The following is a 22,815-nucleotide window of genomic DNA, read 5'->3' on the forward strand; positions in this document are numbered from 1 at the left end:
TCAGCTCCACTTCCTGAGCCAGGAGGCCAGTAATCCTGGAGGAAATCAGATGTTATTCACAGCAAACCCAACATAATCTGATTACAGTAGATCACTTCAAAACACGGTTGAAATACAAATGTCAATCATCTGAATGTTACACATTCTCCTTCCTCTCTCATTACCCATGATGCCTGAGGCTCAGGGCTGGGGATGACATAATTTATTCTCATGGTTGATGAGATGGACTGATGGTGTGAGAATGTTATGGGGGAGTATGAGCTGCCACTCACACTAACCTCCATGCTCCATTGGAATCCACACTAAATGGATCTGCTTATTGCCTGTGGCAACACCATGGGGGTAGAGGCATTGCCTGTGTCAACACCATGGGGGGTAGAGGCATTGCCTGTGTCAACACCATGAGGGGGTAGAGGCATTGCCTGTGTCAACACCATGAGGGGGTAGAGGCATTGCCTGTGTCAACACCATGGGGGTAGAGGCATTGCCTGTGTCAACACCATGGGGGGTAGAGGCATTGCCTGTGTCAACACCATGAGGGGGTAGAGGCATTGCCTGTGTCAACACCATGGGGCGGTAGAGGCATTGCCTGTGTCAACACCATGGGAGGGTAGAGGCATTGCCTGTTTCAACACCATGGGGGGGGGTAGAGGCATTGCCTGTGTCAACACCATGGGGGGGGTAGAGGCATTGCCTGTGTCAACGCCATGGGGTGGTAGAGGCATTGCCCTTGTCAACACCATGGGGCGGTAGAGGCATTGCCTGTGTCAACACCATGGGAGGGTAGAGGCATTGCCTGTGTCACCACCATGGGGGGGTAGAGGCATTGCCTGTGTCAACACCATGGGAGGGTAGAGGCATTGCCTGTGTCAACACCATGGGGGTAGAGGCATTGCCTGTGTCAACACCATGGGAGGGTAGAGGCATTGCCTGTGTCAACACCATGGGGGGGTAGAGGCATTGCCTGTGTCAACACCATGGGAGGGTAGAGGCATTGCCTGTGTCAACACCATGGAGGGGTAGAGGCATTGCCTGTGTCACCACCATGGGGGTAGAGGCATTGCCTGTGTCAACACCATGGGGGGTAGAGGCATTGCCTGTGTCAACACCATGGGGGTAGAGGCATTGCCTGTGTCAACACCATGGGGGGGGGTAGAGGCATTGCCTGTGTCAACACCATGGAGGGGTAGAGGATATTGCCTGTGTCACCACCATGGGGGTAGAGGCATTGCCTGTGTCAACACCATGGGGGGTAGAGGCATTGCCTGTGTCAACACCATGGGGGGGGGTAGAGGCATTGCCTGTGTCAACACCATGGGGGGGTAGAGGCATTGCCTGTGTCAACACCATGGGAGGGTAGAGGCATTGCCTGTGTCAACACCATGGGAGGGTCAACACCTGTGGACCATGGAGGGGTAGAGGCATTGCCTGTGTCACCACCATGGGGAGGGGTAGAGGCATTGCCTGTGTCAACACCATGGGGGTAGAGGCATTGCCTGTGTCAATACCATGGGGGTAGAGGCATTGCCTGTGTCAACACCATGGGGGGGTAGAGGCATTGCCTGTGTCAACACCATGGGGGGTAGAGGCATTGCCTGTGTCAACACCATGGGGGGGTAGAGGCATTGCCTGTGTCAACACCATGGGGGGGTAGAGGCATTGCCTGACTGATGTTAGGGTTAAGGATTGGGCAATATTTATACTGTAAGAAATTTACCCATTTGTTATAATTAGCATATTCTTTGCAGATAATAAGGACGCTACTATGAACTTAAACTATTCATTGCATAATGAGCTCTGACTCGAATGTGGTCTGTATATTTCACAGTTGCCATGGAAGCAAGGGGAAGGGATCCCCCTTTTTTCCAACCTTCATTCTAAAACTCTCTCAGCGTCAGACACACCTTGCTACCAAACCCTCTGCTGTTGTACTGTATTGTCAAAGGCGTGGAGTTGAATTCCATTTCCCCCCCTGACCACCACTTCTACGTGTCATGCCAGGAGAATAGACAAATATACAACTGCATCCTGAGTTCCTTGGAAATCCCTGCAGCTCACTGCATATTTTTGAACCCAGTTAAGCAACATTTCAATGCTAGTAATTACACTTTCACTGAATGATGAATGAACCCGTCCATGTGATTCAAACCTGGTTCCATTAACAAAGGCCTGTCTCTGCGTATTTAATAATTGGGGAGGGTAATGGGTTCAGAAGCAACTTTAGAAGTAAAGCTTGGATCAGTTTCAGATGAAAGGGAGAGGAATGTCCCTGCCTGGTGTTGGTGTGTTGTGTGTTGTCATTCAACGAGGTGTCAGAATGAGGTGAGTACCAATGGAGGCTGCCCGAGGGGAGGATGGCTCATAAAAATGGCTGGAATGGAGTGAATGGAATGGTATCAAACATATGAAAACTATCCTCCCCAGCAGCTTCCACTGAGTGGGTAGATACTCAGCTTCCACTGAGTGGGTAGATACTCAGCTTCCACTGAGTGGGTAGATACTCAGCTTCCACTGAGTGGGTAGATACTCAGCTTCCACTGAGTGGGTAGATACTCAGCTTCCACTGAGTGGGTAGATACTCAGGTTCCACTGAGTGGGTAGATACTCAGCTTCCACTGAGTGGGTAGATACTCAGCTTCCACTGAGTGGGTAGATACTCAGCTTCCACTGAGTGGGTAGATACTCAGCTTCCACTGAGTGGGTAGATACTCAGCTTCCACTGAGTGGGTAGATACTCAGCTTCCACTGAGTCCAGCTTCCACTGAGTGGGTAGATACTCAGCTTCCACTGAGTGGGTAGATACTCAGCTTCCACTGAGTGGGTAGATACTCAGCTTCCACTGAGTGGGTAGATACTCAGCTTCCACTGAGTGGGTAGATACTCAGCTTCCACTGAGTGGGTAGATACTCAGCTTCCACTGAGTGGGTAGATACTCAGCTTCCACTGAGTGGGTAGATACTCAGCTTCCACTGAGTGGGTAGATACTCAGCTGGGTCCACTGAGTGGGTAGATACTCAGAGTGGGTAGATACTTCCACTGAGTGGGTAGATACTCAGCTTCCACTGAGTGGGTAGATACTCAGCTTCCACTGAGTGGGTAGATACTGAGTGGGTAGCTTCCACTGAGTGGGTAGATACTCAGCTTCCACTGAGTGGGTAGATACTCAGCTTCCACTGAGTGGGTAGATACTCAGCTTCCACTGAGTGGGTAGATACTCAGCTTCCACTGAGTGGGTAGATACTCAGCTTCCACTGAGTGGGTAGATACTCAGCTTCCACTGAGTGGGTAGATACTCAGCTTCCACTGAGTGGGTAGATACTCAGCTTCCACTGAGTGGGTAGATACTCAGCTTCCACTGAGTGGGTAGATACTCAGCTTCCACTGAGTGGGTAGATACTCAGCTTCCACTGAGTGGGTAGATACTCAGCTTCCACTGAGTGGGTAGATACTCAGGGTGGGTAGATACTCAGCTTCCACTGAGTGGGTAGATACTCAACTTCCACTGAGTGGGTAGATACTCAGCTTCCACTGAGTGGGTAGATACTCAGCTTCCACTGAGTGGGTAGATAGAGTGGGTAGATACTCAGCTTCCACTGAGTGGGTAGATACTCAGCTTCCACTGAGTGGGTAGATACTCAGCTTCCACTGAGTGGGTAGATACTCCGCTTCCACTGAGTGGGTAGATACTACGTTCAACATGTCACTCCCACTGGTACAATGTTACAGCTACACTACAACACCTGCTCACTCTGACAGTGTCAAACTATAGGAATGTTTTTGCTTCAGCCCAGCACTAACACACCGTATTCAACTACTTAAACCTTTGAATCAGTAGTGTCGGTGCTGGACTGAAACCAAAGCTTGCACAATCCGCAGCGCTCCAGGGCTATAGGGTTTGAAAAAGCATAAGTCGCTCAGCTCAATTACAGGTGAAAGGATACTTTCTGAATTTCACCCGAGCCACTGAAAACCAGATGCAGGGACATGAGGGGGGGTCATCTCAGACTTTCTATCTGTAGTCATGGAATTCTCAGCAAGGCGAAGGACACATTTGTGTCACCGTCAGTCTGAAGTGATGCCTCAAGACGTCCTGGTTTCAGTAAGCTGATATCTCTCAATGATAAAAATGCCTCTTCGCTATTCATGGAAACAGAAGGCAGTGAGAAAAAACACCTCTTACAGGAAACCTGAAAACAATGAATCATACAGCAGTCAGTGTGCATGGACTACTCATTACTCATACGAGCTCTCAGAGGCAGACCAGAAACTGACAATGCATTTCAAAAGCAAAAGGGAAGCGTGTGTTATTAGTTGGATATCCATTCATTTACCTTTCCAATGAACGTCCTTATTTATTTAACAGTGGTCAGTTCATCAGGTTGACCAACACATGTCAGTGCTAACAAACCCCAGCTCTTCATTCTTTTTATAATGGCAGAGAATGAATGACTTGTCTTAATTCATTTACACACACACAGAAGCCAGGGTAGGACGGAATGGAAAGGCATCACTGGAGGCTGCTGAGGGAGGACGGCTCATAATAATGGTCAGAACGGAGCAAATGGAAAGGCATCAAACACCTGGAAACCATGGAAACCATGTGTTTGATGTAGCATTTGATACCATTCCACTCGTTATGCTCCAGCCATTACCACAAGCCCGTCTTCCCAATTAAGGTGCCGTCAACCTCCTGTGAATGCCATCAACAGGAGCAGTATGAGTTAGACTCAGCTGGCAATAACACATCAGATATGTTTTTCAGCCACTCACAGGAGAGAGATTCAGGTGTATTTGCATATTCATAGAAACATCACGATCAGTTCCTTGTTGGCTTCTTTTTAGGGGGAACTCCCTCTAACCGCTCTCTCTCTGAGCAACTGTTTGTGTGTAGGCATGCAGCTGCACTGATCAGACAAGATCATTTGGTTAGGTATAATTCTCTTGATCAATTTACTATATTTTTTGCTAATGCCTGCATGTGTGTAAGCTACAGGTCTTTATTTAGAAAGTAGTATTATTGTTATTATTTTACATGCCTTCAGAAGGAAGCCATTTTTATTGTCAATCACGATTATTGGTCAGTGCTTGAAATGGACTGAAATAGGTGCCTGTACTCATGTTTATATTTAGGAGCAGGAGACCTAAAATACTTATAGTATTCTATACGAGGAACAGGAGATCAAGCAGTAGAAATGTTGAGGTGCCAGTACTCAGCTCCGGTGAGCTCCTGCCCAAGTCAAGCACGGTTCTTGGTTCAAATTCAGGGTGTTGATTGCACGCCCTCCATAGGTCAGGAAAAATAGTTCTATTGAAAGACTGGGAGAGATGTTAGACTGAAGTAGGGCAGTGCAACAGGGTGGCAGGTAGCCTAGTGGTTAAAGGTGTTGGGCCAGTAACTGAAAGGTTGGTAGCTGGAATCACAAAGCTAGCATCTGCTAGATGACTAACCTGTAACAGCATACACAGCTAGCACATTTAGTTCCTTGGAAGTTGTAGGAATGTACATTATTGATTCTGGGAACGAAGTCATAAGTTCCTGACCGTTAAAACTGAAAGTTATTTAAACATTCTGAGAACGGAAGTAAACATTTCTCCTGTTCTGGGAATGTACATTTTTAGGTTGTAGGGAGGTTCTGAGAACATTTTTCTATGGTTCCCGGAAAGTTTTCCTGGGAGGTTTTATTAATGTTCTGAGAACGGAACTGACAGGTTATTTGACGGTAATTAAATAGCATTCTGAGAACATGTTCCAATAAGACTGCTAGCTTAGTTGAACTGTTTTGAACTCCAAGCACAAGTAAGACACATGGAAATGTATTTGCTTAGGCATTAATCCTGAAACACATGGAAATGTATTTGCTTAGGCATTAATCATGGAAACACATGGAAATGTATTTGCTTAGGCATTAATCATGAAACACATGGACATGTATTTGCTTAGGCATTAATCATGAAAACACATGGACATGTATTTGCTTAGGCATTAATCATGAAACACATGGAAATGTATTTGCTTAGGCATTAATCATGAAACACATGGAAATGTATTTGCTTAGGCATTAATCCTGAAACACATGGAAATGTATTTGCTTAGGCATTAATCCTGAAACACATGGAAATGTATTTGCTTAGGCATTAATCATGAAACACATGGACATGTATTTGCTTAGGCATTAATCATGAAAACACATGGAAATGTATTTGCTTAGTCATTAATCATGAAACACATGTATTGTTATTGTGGCATGGCATCGGGCTCCTGAGTGGTACAGCGGTCTAAGGCACTGCATCTCAGTGCTAGAGGTGTCACTACAGACATCCTGGTTTGAATCCAGGCTGTATCATGACCATGATTGGGAGTCCCATAGGGTGGTGCACAATTGGCCCAGTGTCGCCCGGGTTTGGCAGGTGTAGGCTGTCATTGTAAATAAGAATTTGTTCTTAACTGACTTGCCTAGTTAAATAAAGGCAACTTTTTTTATTATTGTGAGATACAAACCTATGATTTCCTGCTCCCTATCCATGAAATGAGTCGACCACGCCATCAGGATGGCGCTGGCATGACATGTTTTTTTTACTCATACAAAGCTGTTCATTTTAGTCTATTCAAACAGACCCTATGTCAAAGGAAACAAGCACTCATTAACATCAGATGTGGCCAATTAGTGGGTGAAGCCAACACACCTGAACACACTTAACCAGATAGAGGATAGAGAGTTTTGTTGATGCTGAGAACGGAACGTATACGTTTTAAAATAATATTCTTAGAACCTTCTTTGAACTATACTTATGTTTTCTTGTGGTTTTTATGGACAGTTTTCTTAATTCTCTGAGAACATGACTTTAAATAGAACCACGAGGAAACGTGCAGAAAACGTTATGCTGAAGTGCTGAAATTCCCCAGAAGAACGTTGTTTCATAACGTTCTCTGAACATTCTGAGAACATGACTTTGAATAGAGGAAACCTGTAGGAAACGTTACGGGAAGGTTGTATGCAAAACAACCGTAGTACAACCCCACTCTCGCCAAGCACTAAGAAACATATGGTTCTGGGAAAATGATGTGCAAACTGGGTACTCTAGTGACCTGCAGCACAAACTACATCAGATAACCATCCCTGTTCATATTAGGTGACGAAACCATAACGACCCTGCCCTGTTAATCCATTCAGGGTGAATGAAGGATGCTCATAACTGCATACAGATTCAATAAAAACCACCAGGTTCCACAGCCCAATTCAGTTGCGTAATAACACAGATTGGCAAGAGCAGGTATGGTGACAGGTAGATATGACCTCATTGTTGCTGGACATATTTGAAGTACTGTTACCAACACATTTTCCTGCAACACTTGCAAAATATATGATTGATGTAGCCTTTCCTACAACCTGTCCATTATTCAGCCTTGAAAAGAAAGCCTTGAGAATCTACAGGCAGGTGTCACACATAATAAACTAGGCCTATGTAAAACTGGGGGAATTCCAGCATCAGAAACATTTTGATCAACAAAGTCAATTATAACAGATATTATTTAAAAATGTTCAATATCAACAATTTTCAATGCATGTTTATGAAAATACTTTGTCATTGATTCTAAACTCACCTTATAAAAACATGAACAAAAATAATCCCAAACCAGTGATGCTGACAAAAAAAACTTTTCAAATTCAAATGCTCCGATTTGAGCAAACTCGGCTAAGAAAGATGACTTCACCACACAGAGAACCAAACCCCATTCTCAATCCATTGTTTATATCAGCAGCGATAGAGGAACCTGCCCTCTTGACGTTCAATCTAGTTGTGTCTCCCCTTTCCTCTTTATGAAAGACGGTTGGAGAACAGTCCCAAAGATGATTTCACTGGCTCCCGCATCACTTCAGATGCACCCTCTTCCTCAATGAGATGTTGCTGCGCGCCGCGCTATCACTAACTTGACAATACTGCCCTCTGGTGGCTGTCGTTTTAAATTAGTTAATTAGTTAATTAGTTAACACCTGTCACACTTGAAATATCTTGTGCTTCGTACCCACCACATACTCTCAAAATGATAAATAGATGCTTTCACGTTAGTTCACCACTCTGTATTGATCTGTCAGAAAGCCATTCATCAGATCTTGTTCACTCTATGGTAATCAGCCTCTCACACATAGCCCTAGGTTTAGTGACTAATTATGTTAGTAATTGCTCTTGAGGACAAGACAGAGGATATGAGGGGTATAAGTATTGAGGCTTACGAAACACGTTTTTACTATAAGGAACAACATTATAAACAAAACATGCAACAATTCCAAAGATTTTACTGAGGTACAGTTCATATAAGGAAATCAGTCAATTGAAATACATTTCACATGACAGGGAATACAGACATGCTTCTGTTGGTCACAGATACCTTAAAATAAAGGTAGGGTGTGGATCAGAAAACCAGTCAGTATCTGGTGTGACCACCATTTGCCTCATGCATGGACACATCTCATTGGCATAGAGTTGATCAGGCTTTTGATTGTGGCCTGCGGAATGTTGTCACACTCCTCTTCAATGGCTGTGCAAACTTGCTGGATATTGGCGGGAACTGGAACACACTGTCGTACACGACGATCCAGAGCGTCCCAAATATTCTCAATCGGTGACATGTCTGGTGAGTATGCAGGCCATGGAAGAACTGGGACATTTTCAGCTTCCAGGAATTGTGTAAAGATCCTTGAAACATGAGGTGATGACGGAGGATGAATGGAACGACAATGGGCCTCAGGATCTCATCATGGTATCAAATTGCCATCGATAAAATGCAATTGTGCTCGTTGTCTGTAGCTTAAACCTGCCCATACCATAACCACATCGCCACCATGGGACACTCTGTTCACAATGTTGACAACCATCAAACTGCCCGCCCACACAACACCGTACACTTGGTCTGCGGTTGTGAGGCAGGTTGGACTACTGACAAATTCTCTAAAACTACTGACAGATTCTATAAAATTATGTTGGAGGTGGCTTATAATAGAGAAATTAACATTAAATTCTATGGCAACAGCTCTAGTGGGCATTCCTGTAGTCAAAAGGCCAATTGCACGCTCCCAAAACATGGCATTGTGTTGTTTGACAAAACTGCACATTTTAGAGTGGCTTTTTATTGTCCCCAGCAAAAGGTGATCATGCTGTTTAATCAGCTTCTTGATATGCCACAACAGGTGGATGGATTATCTTGGCAAAGAAGAAATGCACACTAACAGGGATGTAAAGATATTTGTGCACACATTTTGAGAGAAATATACATTTTGTGCGTATGGACAATTTCTGGGATATTTTATTTCAGCTCATGAAACATGGGACCAACACTTTACATGTTGCGTTTAAATTTTTGTTTAGTGTACATTGCTATGACATCATTGGTAGGCTATTTCCTTTACAATATTGAATTATCAATAAAAATGAAAGGGTAAATGTGAGTATTATTTGATATTATATCAACGTTATTGGGGAGGGGAGGGGGGGTAGAAATGTGCCATAGCAGATAGACTGCTTTCTGATCAGTTACAGTTACAAAAGCTCATTAAACTTCAAATAATCAGAAGTTATAGGAGGACGGCTCATTGTAATGGCTGGAAAGAAATGAATGGAACGGAGTCAAACATGTGGTTTCCATGTGTTTGATCTGTTTGACTCCGTTCCATTAACTCCATTCCAGCCATTACAATGAGCCTGTCCTCCTATGGCTCCAGAGTGACTACAGGTAATTGATTCATTTTAAGATAGCTAGGTGAGATAACCACATACAGTATCACAGTCATAGAAAGTCTAACTTTTCCTCAATAAAGCAGCTATCAGCAAAGTCACCTGCTGCGACCCCTAATGGGTTGGGACACTGTCTGAGGTCACCTAGATAAGATTACTATCATGTACAATGACATTTTAGTAGATTGATTTTAGGAAAGTTCATATTTCAAAGTCATTTTCAGGGTCATGTTTTATTGTTTTGTTGATACGGTGGATTGACTTGGACAGAAGCTGTTGGTGGAGTATTTTGGACATCAAAGGTTAAAAAATAATAATCATAATAATAAGATCTGCCTACTCAGGTACAAAGCATAGAAGTAGAGGCTGTCAAATACCTTGTTTAACCTCAGGGCTCTGGCACACTGTTTAGAGCATCATTACAGGGTCCTACCTGACCCATTACTTCACAACTAAAGATAACTCTACCTATATGCTGAGTAGCTGAGTAGACAGATCTTAGTCTTGGGTTAATAACACTCTTGGGTCCATAGACTAATCTCTAGGCATCTTAGGTGAAATCTCTCTTCAGATAACAATTGATAACACCCTCCTGTCTATTAAAGCAAGGCACATTCAAGGTTTGTCCTTTGCAGATAACACTCTTCAAAGAACACATGTTATCTTCCTGACCACAATGATGACTATAAATGACATCCATCAAGCCCAACAGGATTAGTTAGTGCAGACAAGCCAAGACATCAAGATGTGGTTGTATTTGTATTTGGGAATGGCAGTTTTTCTCAGTGTAGAGTGCAAACCATTGAACAAGGGGACACACAACAAGTTGCTAGTGATTTCCTTTGATGGTTTCCGATGGGACTATGATCAAGACGTAGACACCCTCACATGGACAAGTTAGTGGTAGATGGAGTGAAGGCAAAGTACATCACCCCTCCGGCTATCACCATGACGTCCCCATCTCACTTTACTACCATAACTGGTAAGGCAGAAGAGTTACAAAATGCTATTGACTTGTTGCGTGCATTTGAGCAGCGTGTTTGAAGTTCTCAATCAGGTGCATATTAATCCAAAATAAGAAGTATTTCCTTGGGTAACATGTGACTACGGGCCCAAGTTACTGTTTCAAAACTGGTTTTGAAGTGAAATGTAGCCTACTATTGTAGATGGATTATTGACTGTTGATTTCTTTGGCCAAATATTTCAATTCTTTCATAAAAACTGTTTTGTTTGTGGCATGTGCCCAGAAAATGCCAGTCCTGACCATGATCTCACTCACGTTACTAAGTAGCCTCACTTGCCAGTGTTCTGGGTGGCAGGTAAGCCTAGTGGTTAAGAGCTGACTAGGTCAAACATCTGCCGATGTGCCCTTGAGCATAGCACTTAACCATAATTGCTCTTGTAAGTCGCTCTTATCTCTACTAAATTACTCAAATCTAAATGAAATGTTCTTTTGGATTTTTAGGACAATCTATTATGTCGTTCTGCCCCTGAACAAGGCAGTTAACCCACTGTTCCTAGGCCATCATTGAAAATAAGAATTTGTTCTTAACTGACTTGCCTAATTAAATAAAGGTACAATTAAAAGAAAATAAATCAAATGTACACTGTATATGTGCACATACTGTACATATCCTTCGGGTCCTAACTATTTAAATACAAATCTGGTCAAACTTGCTGCTTACTTTATCTCTGGGCAAATGACCTCACTTTAATCTGACCCTAGAGTTATTCCTGAGAAATGGAAATCACCTTATGTTTTCATTTGTTAATGCAGGAAAACCTACAAATCTACAATTTCTAAATGTTCTCTTATATGACAGTGATAAAAAAATATATATATATAGTACAGCAATTAAAGTTGTAAATGCCATCTTCGATATCCTTGATAAGACATCACTGAGGTTTTGGATACTGTTTATCATAATGTCATGACGAAAAGACCATTCAAACTGGAAGGTTGCTGGTGTAACAGTATAGACTTTACGTCCGTCCCCTAGACCCGACCTGGGTGCGAACCAGGGACGCTCTGCACACGTCAACAGTCACCCTCGAAACATCGTTACCCATCGCTCCACAAAAGCCGCAGCCCTTGCAGAGCAAGAGGAACCACTACTTCAAGGTCTCAGAGCAAGTGGCGTCACCGATTGAAACGTCACTAGCGCGCACCACCGCTAACTAGCTAGCCATTTCACATCGGCTACACTGGCATTAAAAAATATTTACATATCATTCTACTTTCTTCTCATATCTCTCACAGGGAGATGGATAGAGGATCATGGAGTTGTTCACAATATGATGTTTAATTCCACAACTCATCAGAAAGTCGTCCATAAAGCTACCTTGAAGAGGTCTGAGTGGTGGGACAATGGAGCCTTACCGTTGTGGATTACAGCACAGAACCAAGTGAGGAACTGGTCATGATTTGATCCTGGACATAAAATATCACAAGTGTTATTTGTCTAATATGCAGATTTAGCTTACAGTCCTCCTACCCACAGCTACAGAAACCACTGTCAGACTATTTACATTGACCCCCCCCCCCCCCCATTTGTTTTGTACACTGCTGCTACTCACTGTTTATTATCTATGCATAGTCACATCACCCCTACCTACATGTACAAATGACCTCAACTAACCAGTACCCCTGCACACTGACTTGGTACCGGTACCCCTGTATATAGCCTCATTGATATGTTATATTCACTGTGAGGTCTACACTGTTGGTTAAGGGCTTGTAAGGAAGCATTTCACTGTGAGGTCTACACTGTTGGTTAAGGGCTTGTAAGGAAGCATTTCACTGTGAGGTCTACACTGTTGGTTAAGGGCTTGTAAGTAAGCATTTCACTGTGAGGTCTACACTGTTGGTTAAGGGCTTGTAAGTAAGCATTTCACTGTGAGGTCTACACTGTTGGTTAAGGGCTTGTAAGTAAGCATTTCACTGTGAGGTCTACACTGTTGGTTAAGGGCTTGTAAGTAAGCATTTCACTGTGAGGTCTACACTGTTGGTTAAGGGCTTGTAAGTAAGCATTTCACTGTGAGGTCTACACTGTTGGTTAAGGGCTTGTAAGTAATTTCACTGCATTTCACTGTGAGGTCTACACTGTTGGTTAAGGGCTTAACTGTGAGGTCTACACTGTTGGTTAAGGGCTTGTAAGTTTCACTGTGGTTAGGTCTAACTGTTGGTTACACTGTTGGTTAAGGGCTTGTAAGGAAGCATTTCACTGTGAGGTCTACACTGTTGGTTAAGGGCTTGTAAGGAAGCATTTCACTGTGAGGTCTACACTGTTGGTTAAGGGCTTGTAAGGAAGCATTTCATTTCTACACTGTTGGTTAAGGGCTTGTAAGTAAGCATTTCACTGTGAGGTCTACACTGTTGGTTAAGGGCTTGTAAGTAAGCATTTCACTGTGAGGTCTACACTGTTGGTTAAGGGCTTGTAAGGAAGCATTTCACATTAAGGTGTTGTATTTGGCGCATGTGACAGATAACATTTAATTTGACTTGATTATTTTTAGGTGAATGAAGTTGCTCTAATGAAAGTTAAGACCCCTACTACACCCTGTAATTAGAAGCATACATACAAGCATACATACCTTTTCTTCTCTTTCAGGGCCTGAAAACAGGTTCCTTTTTCTTTCCAGGAGGAGCCGCCAACTACAGTGGTCAAAGTGTAAACCGGGCGGTGGTTGAGGAAACAGGTCAACAAGATGATAACGAAACAGAGTGGCAACAGAATATTGACACTGTGTTGAGCTGGTTCACCAAAGAAGATTTTGACTTTGTGACTCTGTACTATGGAGAGCCTGACAACGTGGGTCATGCCAAAGGACCAGACCATCCTGACAGGAAAACCATAATAAAGCAGATTGACCGCACCATCGGATACCTGAGGGAGGCCATCCAGCGAGATGGTTTGACAGATAACCTGAACATCATCATCACCTCTGACCATGGCATGACCACCGTCAAAAAAAGACCTCTTGTAGATGAAATAATCCTCTCTAAATACCTGAATTTCTTCAACTTGGTTTATTTTGAGCTCCTTGACTACGGCGGGTTTGGAATGATCACGCCGAAGAAAGGAAAGGAACAGCAGGTTTATGATGCTCTCATGAAGGCCCCAAACCTCACAGTCTACAAGAAGGAAGATATGCCAGAGAACTTTCATTTGTCCAAGAATGACAGAATGCAGCCTATTATTGTCATTGCTGATCTAGGTTTCAACTTAAACTCGGTAGGTACTGATATTAACTTTAAAGACACTTCACATACTATGTACAAAGTAAAATGGTCCTTCTGTAGCTCAGTTGGTAGAGCATGGCGCTTGTAACGCCAGGGTAATGGGTTCGATTCCCGGGACCACCCATACGTAGAATGTATGCACACATGACTGTAAGTCGCTTTGGATAAAAGCATCTGCTAAATGGCATATATTATTATTATTATTATTATTATTAAAAAATGGTAAAGTAACAATATCACAGATTTAAAAAATAAAAACAATTATGATATGCATGTCATTTCAACAGCGGTTCATCGTCTACGTAAACAAAGGAGATCATGGATTCCACATGGACGAAATGGACATGAAGACCATCTTCCGTGCTTTTGGACCAGATTTCAAAAAGAGTTATCTGTCTGAGCCCTTTGACAGTGTCCACATCTACCCTCTAATGTGCAAGCTGCTGCAGATAGATCCAGCCCCTAACAATGGTTCCCTATCTGTCACTGAGGGCATGCTGGTGCAGAACGGTACGAGCTGGGAGCTTCTCCTAGAAAGCATTTTAGTATCAAAATGCATGAAAGGGTCTATTAATTCATTCTAATACAGGAAGATATCAACCTTACTGTGTGCTCCACTGATGATACTTCTTCTATAAGATAATTATCAAGACTGACATGACAAATGGTTATATCACATAACTAATGGCGCCATTCTTCTCTACTCAGGTGGGAGAAGAAATCAGATGTCCCTTGGTGTTTTGGCATCGATATTTGTCTACATTTTATTTGTCATGTAGTTATTTATGATGTTGGTTATTTTCCGTAATGTTCGTTAACTGAAAACATTTGCATAGTTGAATCAATCATTACCAAAACTCCAACAAATATTTTTAAGGAGGATCACATTCACTATAATGTTCATCAACAATATCCATCTGATTGTATTATACACTCAGTTTCCAGTTTATTAGGTACACCTATCTAGTACCGGGTACACCTATCTAGTACCGGGTACACCTATCTAGTACCGGGTCGGACCCCCTTTGCGCCAGAACAGCCAGAATTCTTACATTTACATTACATTTAAGTCATTTAGCAGACGCTCTTATCCAGAGCGACCGGGTGCATTCATCTTATGACATCCAGTGGGACAGTCCTTAACAATAGTGCATCAGAACAGCCAGAATTCTTCAGGGCATGGAAACGTTGCTCAATTGGTATCAAGGAAAAACATTCCCCGCACCATTACACCGACAGCCTTTATTATTGACACCAGGCAGGATGGGGCCATGGACTCATGCTGCAATAGCCCATCTGTGGCAAGGATTGGATGTGTTGTGCGCTCCGAGATGCCGTTCTGCACAGCACTGTTGCACTGCGCAGTTATTTGCCTGTTTGTAGCTTGCACAATTCTTGCCATTCTCCTTCGACCTCTCATCAACGATCTGTTTTCGCCCATAGGACTGCTGCTGAACGGATGTTTTTGGTACCATTCTCGGTAAATCCTAGACACGGTTGTGCATAATATAATAAGCCCAGGAGGCCGGACGTTTCTGAGACACTGGAAATGGCGCGGCTGGAATCGACGATCATACATACCATGCTCAAAGTCGCTTAAGTCACTCATTTTGTCCATTCTAAAGTTCCAGCCGTCGTTATACACTGAGTGTACAAAACATTAAGAACACCTTCCTAATATTGAGTTGCATGTCTATGTCATGGAAAGAGCAGGTATTCTTAATGTTTTGTACACTCAGTGTATAGCAAGACACAGCCACGTGACACACTGTCTGCTAACCATTTTTGGGAACGGGGTGGTGTGCCTAACAAACTGGCCACTGAGTGTATGTTTAATAATCAAACCAGTCAGCATTGTCTGACATAACTTCGTCTAGAACCTACATTTAATACTGACACCTGCCCACTGATGGTTCAGGGGGGTCAAGTAGCCTGATTCCTTTGAGAAGCTGTTGCCTTTCATTCTAAATGTCAGATTTTATTTGGAGTCATATTTTTTGTTTAAATATTTGTTCCGACTGTATATTTATTTGTTGTTATTATGCTTTAATAAACGTGCACGGTGAATGAGTATTGCAGTTTTAAAATTAAAATGTTTAACAGGAAACAGGATTTGGATCTAAGGAGTTATTACCACCTGCAGCCAGCTGGAGATATCATTTTTAAAATAAATGTAAACAATATTTAACTAGACAAGTCAGTTAAGAACACATTATTTTAAGAACAAATTCTTATTTACAATGACGGCCTAGGTACAGTGGGTTAACTGCCTGTTCAGGGGCAGAATGACAGATACAGGATCTGAACAGCCCTTAGCCGTGTTCCTATTGGCCATTTACCCCAAACCCCGGAGGTGCCTTATTGCTATTATAAACTGGTTACCAATGTAATTAGAGCAGTAAAAATAAATGTTTTGTCATACCTGTGGCATAACTGTAGTTATACTGCACTCTGACTGTTCTTTCAATGACAGTCTGACCAGGCGAATCCAGGTGAAAGCTATGATCCCTTATTGATGTCACTTGTTAAATCCACTTCAAATCAGTGTAGATGAAGGGGAGGAGATGGGTTAAAGGGGGATTTTTAAACCTTGAGATGATTGAGACATGGATTGTGTGTGTTCCATTCAGAGGGTGAATGACAGGACAAGATATTGAGTGCCTTTGAACGGGTATGGTGGTAGCTGCGCTAGGCGCACCTGTTCTTCGTGTTTTGTACAATCAGTGTATATTTTTCACATTGATGCCGTTTATTTTTGTCATCGCCAAGGTTATTGTAGGGTTAAGTGGTGATTTGAAATTAAAACAACAAGGGTGATGAATAGGCTATGAGCTATTGCCTAATGTAAATTATACGACTATGAAACCAGCCATGATGAGTGGCTACACTTGTTGCGGTCATGTGACGAAGCATTAACCGGTCAAATGGAGAGTGAGCGCGCCCTGCATTCTATGTGACGTTAAACTGCTGTACAATCACCTCAGTTTTGGATCCGTGCGTGTCTAGGTTACTCAGCCTAAATCACAACTCGTCTCTGATGTTTTAAACGATGGCTGAATGTTTTGGGAACGACATATATATATATATATATATATTCTACAATTGGGTTAAGTCTTAGAATAAAGAAAACATGTTACATTTCATCTTGCAAGATGTCTCAAACAACACGGAGCAAAACACAACGACGCCTGAGGACTGGACTGTTGTAAGTCATTTACAAGTATTGTGTTAAGTATTGTGATTATTCATTTGTAGTTGTCCTGTATTTAAACTACTGAAAAGTGTACAGCAATATGTATTTCTTAGTTGTAGCTACATCCTTGCAACATGTGTCTGCAGCATGGCTTTTGGGGGGTGGGACCACCCTCTAGCACTGTAGAAAGTGGATGAGATTATTCTCCTCAGTTGACCAGAGTAGTGTTATAGGATAGTGACTGTTTTGGTTTCTAATCAACACCTTTCCCCTGTAAAGGTGTACTTTGCAGTCAGGTGGATCCAGATGACCAGAGTAGTGTTATAGGATAGTGACTGTTTTGGTTTCTAATCAACACCTTTCCCCTGTAAAGGTGTACTTTGCAGTCAGGTGGATCCAGATGACTATGGCAGTGCTGAGGTAAGCTGAACGCAGCATTTACAACCTCTTTGTAATTGTACAATCTGGTGATCACATGGGTCAAATGAGGAGCTCTTCCCAATGTGGTTTTTCTTGTTGTTGTTTGCAGCATTGTCGGTTCAGGTTCCATAATTGTTTATGCAACTTTCCAACACCTTATAAGGACACCTGAGGTTAGTTACAAACACTACAGATGATCCCCTCTACAGTTGGTTTTAATTGTTTCCACATTTAAGCCTATATTATCCCCTACCTTAGTTGGTAGAAAGGCGCTATATAAATCCAATCGGTTTTTGTTAATAATAACAATATTATTAACCTACCTACAATACCAGGACTGCTTTAGACTCCAAAACAATGGCCAATACCACTTCCTCTGCAGATCCAGCCATTGTTCTTACTGAGTGTGACAGACTTGCTGCTGGCAGTCAGCTGGCTGGTAGGAGCAGTACTGTTCACCCAGGACTGTGATAGCCATGCCACCTGCTACAACCTACACATCGTTGAACAGGTATGTACACAGACGTATAATACATTCATTAACAGTAAGAATTGACTTAATGTTTCACTGAGAAATAGATGTCCAAGGCAGATCTAGATCCGGCCCAAATGAAGTAGAGCAGCAAATCTAGCCCAATTTGACGCCTCTTCAATTCTGTTAGATCGGGACAAAGGAGTCTGGATGTGGCTGACCCATTTCCCTTGTACTTGTGCACTGGAATATTCTGTACCAAAAGGGAACATGATATATAACCCCACAACAAAACCAATGATGGTCCTAGATATCTAATCTTCATGGATACGCAGAAAGGGAACATGATATATAACCCCTCAACAAAACCAATGGGAACTCATGATAACCCCTCAACAAAACAGGGGTCCTAGATATAACCCCTCAACAAAACCAATGATGGTCCTAGATATCTAATCTTCATGGATACGCAGAAAGGGAACATGATATATAACCCCTCAACAAAACCAATGATGGTCCTAGATATCTAATCTTCATGGATACGCAGAAAGGGAACACCATTTCATTGACACGTCATACCGCGCTTCTCACCACTAAAATAGAAGTCAATGTTGGTTGACTCATGGTGACCACTGACGGAGAACCCCTGTCTTTTAACAGATCCTGTATATGACCTCGTTCTTCTACACATTGAACTATGTATGGACCCTGTACTCTGGGCTAAATAACAGATTCTACAGTAGCCTTCATGGATACCCAGCCCAAGTAGGTGCTACCTGACAAATGATCGTTTTGATGTCTGACACATTTGGTTGTCTGTAATTCCCCATATTCAACTGTTTGTTTAAAGTCTGGCCTCTGTTTTGTTGAAGTGCGCCACCAAACTGAGAAGTTTCAGCAAGATTGCTGCAGTCCTGTCATGGTGAGCATGGACTATTTCACAGAAAGAGTATTTCATTTACATGTATTTATTTAACCTTATTTAACCAGGCAAGTCAGTTAAGAACAAATTCTTATTTACAATGACGGCCTAGTATATGCTTGACCTATTTAAAGTTCAGTAGATGACATTAAACATCCAATAGAGGGAGTATGCTACATGTCCTGTCCCCGTTTCTCCTTCCAGTGTCCTCCCCATGCTGCTGATGCTGCCAGTGTTTGTAACAGGAAACATGGACCACTGTTACACAAACTTCAGCCAGCCTTACAAGTAGGTCTGTAGCATGCATCAAAGTAGGAATATTATCATGGAGAGAGTTTATTTTGGGATAGAGATAATTGTGTGTCAATAAGGTTTGCAGTTTTAGTAAGGCAATCAGAATCCATATCAAGCACTTCCGTGCTAAATGTTTGGTCAATTAATATGATTTAATCGTCATTGTTAATGTGTTTTTTTATTATACATATCTCTTGTTGATTTGAGGTGCATAACGGTTTGACTAAAGTCCCTCTCCCTGCATATTAGGTGCCTTCTAATGCACACGGAGGCACTCTTCATGTCCACTGACTTGAGCAAGATGGAGGTGGACTCAGTTTGCCGCCTGGGACACATGTACAGTATTGCTGTCTTCCTGGCAGTGTTCCTCCTCACATTTGTTGGCATTGTGGTGAGTCAGCCTATCCCATGGTTACCAGCTTATATTTATTTTATTCAAACGTATCTTGGCTTCACATGTCGTTTGTCTACACCAGGTGCTCATGGGAAAAGCACGCACTGTTTACAGACGTTGTGTGAGTTCTAGCGGTTTCCTCGGCGACAGGCAGTGGGCGTCGCTTCGTGTTCTGGACCGACACATGCTCCTCTACCCCTCTGTCTTCTTCTTCTGTTGGGGCCCAGGTAACTACAGTACTGTTCACCCAGTTCAGAATCCTAGGGCCCCCCCCGGCTTGCTAAATGATTTGTAGCAGCTGAAAATCACATTCTCCTTTTTGATATATTGCCTTATTTACCTTTTCATTTCAGCAGTGTTCCTGGCAGCCATGATTCTGTACAACCCCAAATCAGTGGAGGGAGTTGTGGGCGTCATTCTCTACATCTTACAGGTAAAACTGCCAGCTGCTCTGAAACCGACATCCAAGACGTGTGCAACCTCAGTCCATGGCTTAACTTCTACTTCCTCATCCCAGGCCTTCACCTCATCCTCTCAAGGCCTTCTGAACTGTGTGGTGTACGGCTGGACACAGACACACTTCCGCTCAGCTAGCAAAGATGCTGTAAGGGACATGGACACCCAGACGCCACTTCTGAGATCTCAGAAGAAAGGCTATAAAACTCTATGGTCAACACCATCCCCAAACCAGATGATATAGAAGGATCTGGTATTCTACCGACACCACATTAATTTACTATGGTGGTTGTGACACTGGCAAAATAAATGAAACAAAGCCTTTTGTGCCAGACTGGGAGTGACGGTTTGGTTTTGAATCTTGGGGACAGTACCTTGGGAAGCACCTGTTATACCAATGAAGCAAAAACACCCTCGGCTGTACACAAGGGACAGCAGGGTCCAACCAGACAGAGGCTGAACTGCTGAGGCGTAAAAAAGGGAAGAACCAGGGAATTTACAAGGAGAGGAAGAGCAGCTCTGAAACAGGATCTGAGAGCTCTGTACTTTCATAGGAATCAGAGTCACTCCCTCCCTCACTTGTTCTGACTGCATCGCTCGTGCAAACATTGTCTCTACATTAGTGTTTAGAATTTCCCACAGTAGTTGGGGACAGCCGAGGATATTTGTGAAAGGCTTTGTAACTGACTGGCATGTCTTTGATTTAGAGGGGCCCTGATTGAGCCCAACCGTGTGGAAACAGTGAGCAAGCCTGTCACTTTTCATCTTGATGGAACAAAGGCCCTCCATTCACAGAGATGCTGCTTGACGTACGAGTTTGGCCCGTGGTGTTGTGTGATGGTCGTAGATACGCAAGTGTGTGCAATGTTTAGTTTTCGCCCTACATGGACTTGGTCACAGAAATGTGACTGTAGGTTTATGCTCACTCCTTGAGTTCAATTCTAAACTTTTATCAAAGGGGACAATTATTGCCTTGCATGAGGCATGAGAGCAGGATAAATACATCACCACAACATACAATTATTTATTTTCTGAAATGCAAATGAAACTGAATGAAAAGAATGTGGATTTCCGGTCTGTCAATGCATTGGACTTTATTTCTGTTTAACTCCATCAATATGAAATGGCCATTGCAGCTCAAATATAGTAAGTGCTGCAGCCTCATCAAAACAATAAAATATTGTTTCACTCCCACATCCGACCAGCTGCATCATGGCAGTTATCAAAGATGAGGCTGTAGTCAGTGCCTCCAGCTTTGACGAAATCAGAGACCGTCTTACTCCCTTTAAAGTTTTTGGTTTCAACTTTCTGCAAAAAGTTTTAAAAAACAATGTTTTAATCTGAACGACTGTGTATTTGCCACTACAGAGTCATTTCAATAAAAGATGCTTATGAAAGAAAGCTGATTGAATACTTGCCTTCCAGTCTCGACCCATGTGGCGTGCAGCCACCACTACAGTCTGAGAGCTGATGCCAAATCCATCCCCTTTATGGACAAGCCACTGGGAGCCATCAGCCAAAGTCACTCTGTGGATCAACAACGAAGGATTAGACATAGCGGGTAGTTTAGACCATTTCTTAATTAATAAACATGTTGCTAGATATGCAGTAACATACAACTAACTTTTGTGGGTTTATTTTATAAATATCATACACATTTCATAGCTAATATGATGTTACTCACTTGACTCCCGAGTGGCTGAGAACCCCCACCTGAAAGGACATGCCTTCAAGGGGTCTCCTCATTCTGTCTGCTTCATACACCTTGGAGTTGTACAGCTTCCTCAGGTCAGACATTTTTGATATGTCATAATTGTAGGATCCTCCACCACCTATGAGAAACGTTATAATAACACATAACAATAACATCATAATACTGTATTTATAGATATTTCTTCAAAATAGTTGTTGAAACTTACCACCACTGAAAGAGGATTCCACATTTACAAGCAAAAGGGCCAGAAGAGCTGGCAGGATGAATGCGGTTCTGATGGAGAACATGGCAGGATCCTTTTCCCAAGGATGTTGTTGTCGATACCTAATACACTTTCTGCAGTGAGATAGATTTACCTTTTTATAAACCCCAAGTTGAGACACTCCTCCCTTATTTGCTATTGCAGCACATTCTCTTCAGATAGAAAATAGTCTGGCACACAACAGTGGATTGCAAAATAGTTGGAGCACTTTTTTTTATATATAGATATTTCTTTTTTTACAAATATGCACATTTAAAGGTTATACTCTCAAACCGATTATTCATCATCTTTGAAAGGCTGATAACATAAACTTGAATTTGCCAAGATGTTGTTTTCTCCAGGACACAGGCAATGTTTGGAAAGACAATCAATTATTTATTTGACTGCTGTAAAGGGTTAACTTCTGCCTTGGAACACAGTTTAAAGTTCATTCCTGGGCTTTAGCAAACCAGGAAATTCCCAGAGTGACAACATGACAGAGCAGAACCAGAGAGCAGTACCAGAGAGCAATACCACAGCACAGAGCAGTTACCAAGAGTGTAAATACAGTCACTGCCAGTATCCTGCTGCAATACAGGATACTCCCATGTTGGGAAACAGGGGGAACGGCCAACATGTTTTGTTTTTCCATCAGGAGACCACTTCTATGAGTTGCACTGCAATCAATCTACTAAAAATCCATAAAGAAAGCAGCTATTGTAATTTACCACACA

General features: G+C 42.6%; 2 protein-coding genes and 1 pseudogene across 9 annotated transcripts; 2 read left to right on the plus strand and 1 right to left on the minus strand.

Moving 5' to 3' along the window:
* Positions 1-10,368: 10,368 nt before the first annotated feature.
* LOC123998312 lies at positions 10,369-14,832 on the plus strand (annotated as a pseudogene).
* Positions 14,833-15,130: 298 nt separating this feature from the next.
* On the plus strand, positions 15,131-21,523 carry LOC123998313 (transmembrane protein 116-like). Of its 8 annotated transcripts, none has more exons than XM_046303421.1 (11): positions 15,131-17,180; positions 17,542-17,588; positions 17,698-17,761; positions 17,971-18,099; positions 18,721-18,825; positions 18,933-18,982; positions 19,187-19,270; positions 19,526-19,667; positions 19,753-19,897; positions 20,024-20,103; positions 20,188-21,523. In XM_046303421.1, exons 1-11 carry the CDS (start codon positions 17,106-17,108, stop codon positions 20,368-20,370), a joined length of 1,104 nt encoding a protein of 367 aa, XP_046159377.1. In that variant the 5' UTR covers positions 15,131-17,105; the 3' UTR covers positions 20,371-21,523. The 8 variants fall into 8 exon arrangements, with proteins under 8 accessions (XP_046159377.1, XP_046159373.1, XP_046159374.1 ...); XM_046303417.1 differs by having other exon boundaries at positions 15,131-16,148; XM_046303418.1 differs by having other exon boundaries at positions 15,131-16,148; positions 20,027-20,103.
* On the minus strand, positions 21,204-22,207 carry LOC123998317. Its single transcript, XM_046303428.1, has 4 exons — positions 22,046-22,207; positions 21,811-21,958; positions 21,545-21,653; positions 21,204-21,434 (listed from the first exon to the last, which is right to left on the minus strand). Exons 1-4 carry the CDS (start codon positions 22,125-22,127, stop codon positions 21,312-21,314), a joined length of 462 nt encoding a protein of 153 aa, XP_046159384.1. The 5' UTR covers positions 22,128-22,207; the 3' UTR covers positions 21,204-21,311.
* Between the last annotated feature and the right edge of the window lie 608 nt (positions 22,208-22,815).

This window comes from Oncorhynchus gorbuscha, linkage group LG15, assembly GCF_021184085.1.
Source record: "Oncorhynchus gorbuscha isolate QuinsamMale2020 ecotype Even-year linkage group LG15, OgorEven_v1.0, whole genome shotgun sequence".
NCBI lineage: Eukaryota > Metazoa > Chordata > Actinopteri > Salmoniformes > Salmonidae > Oncorhynchus > Oncorhynchus gorbuscha.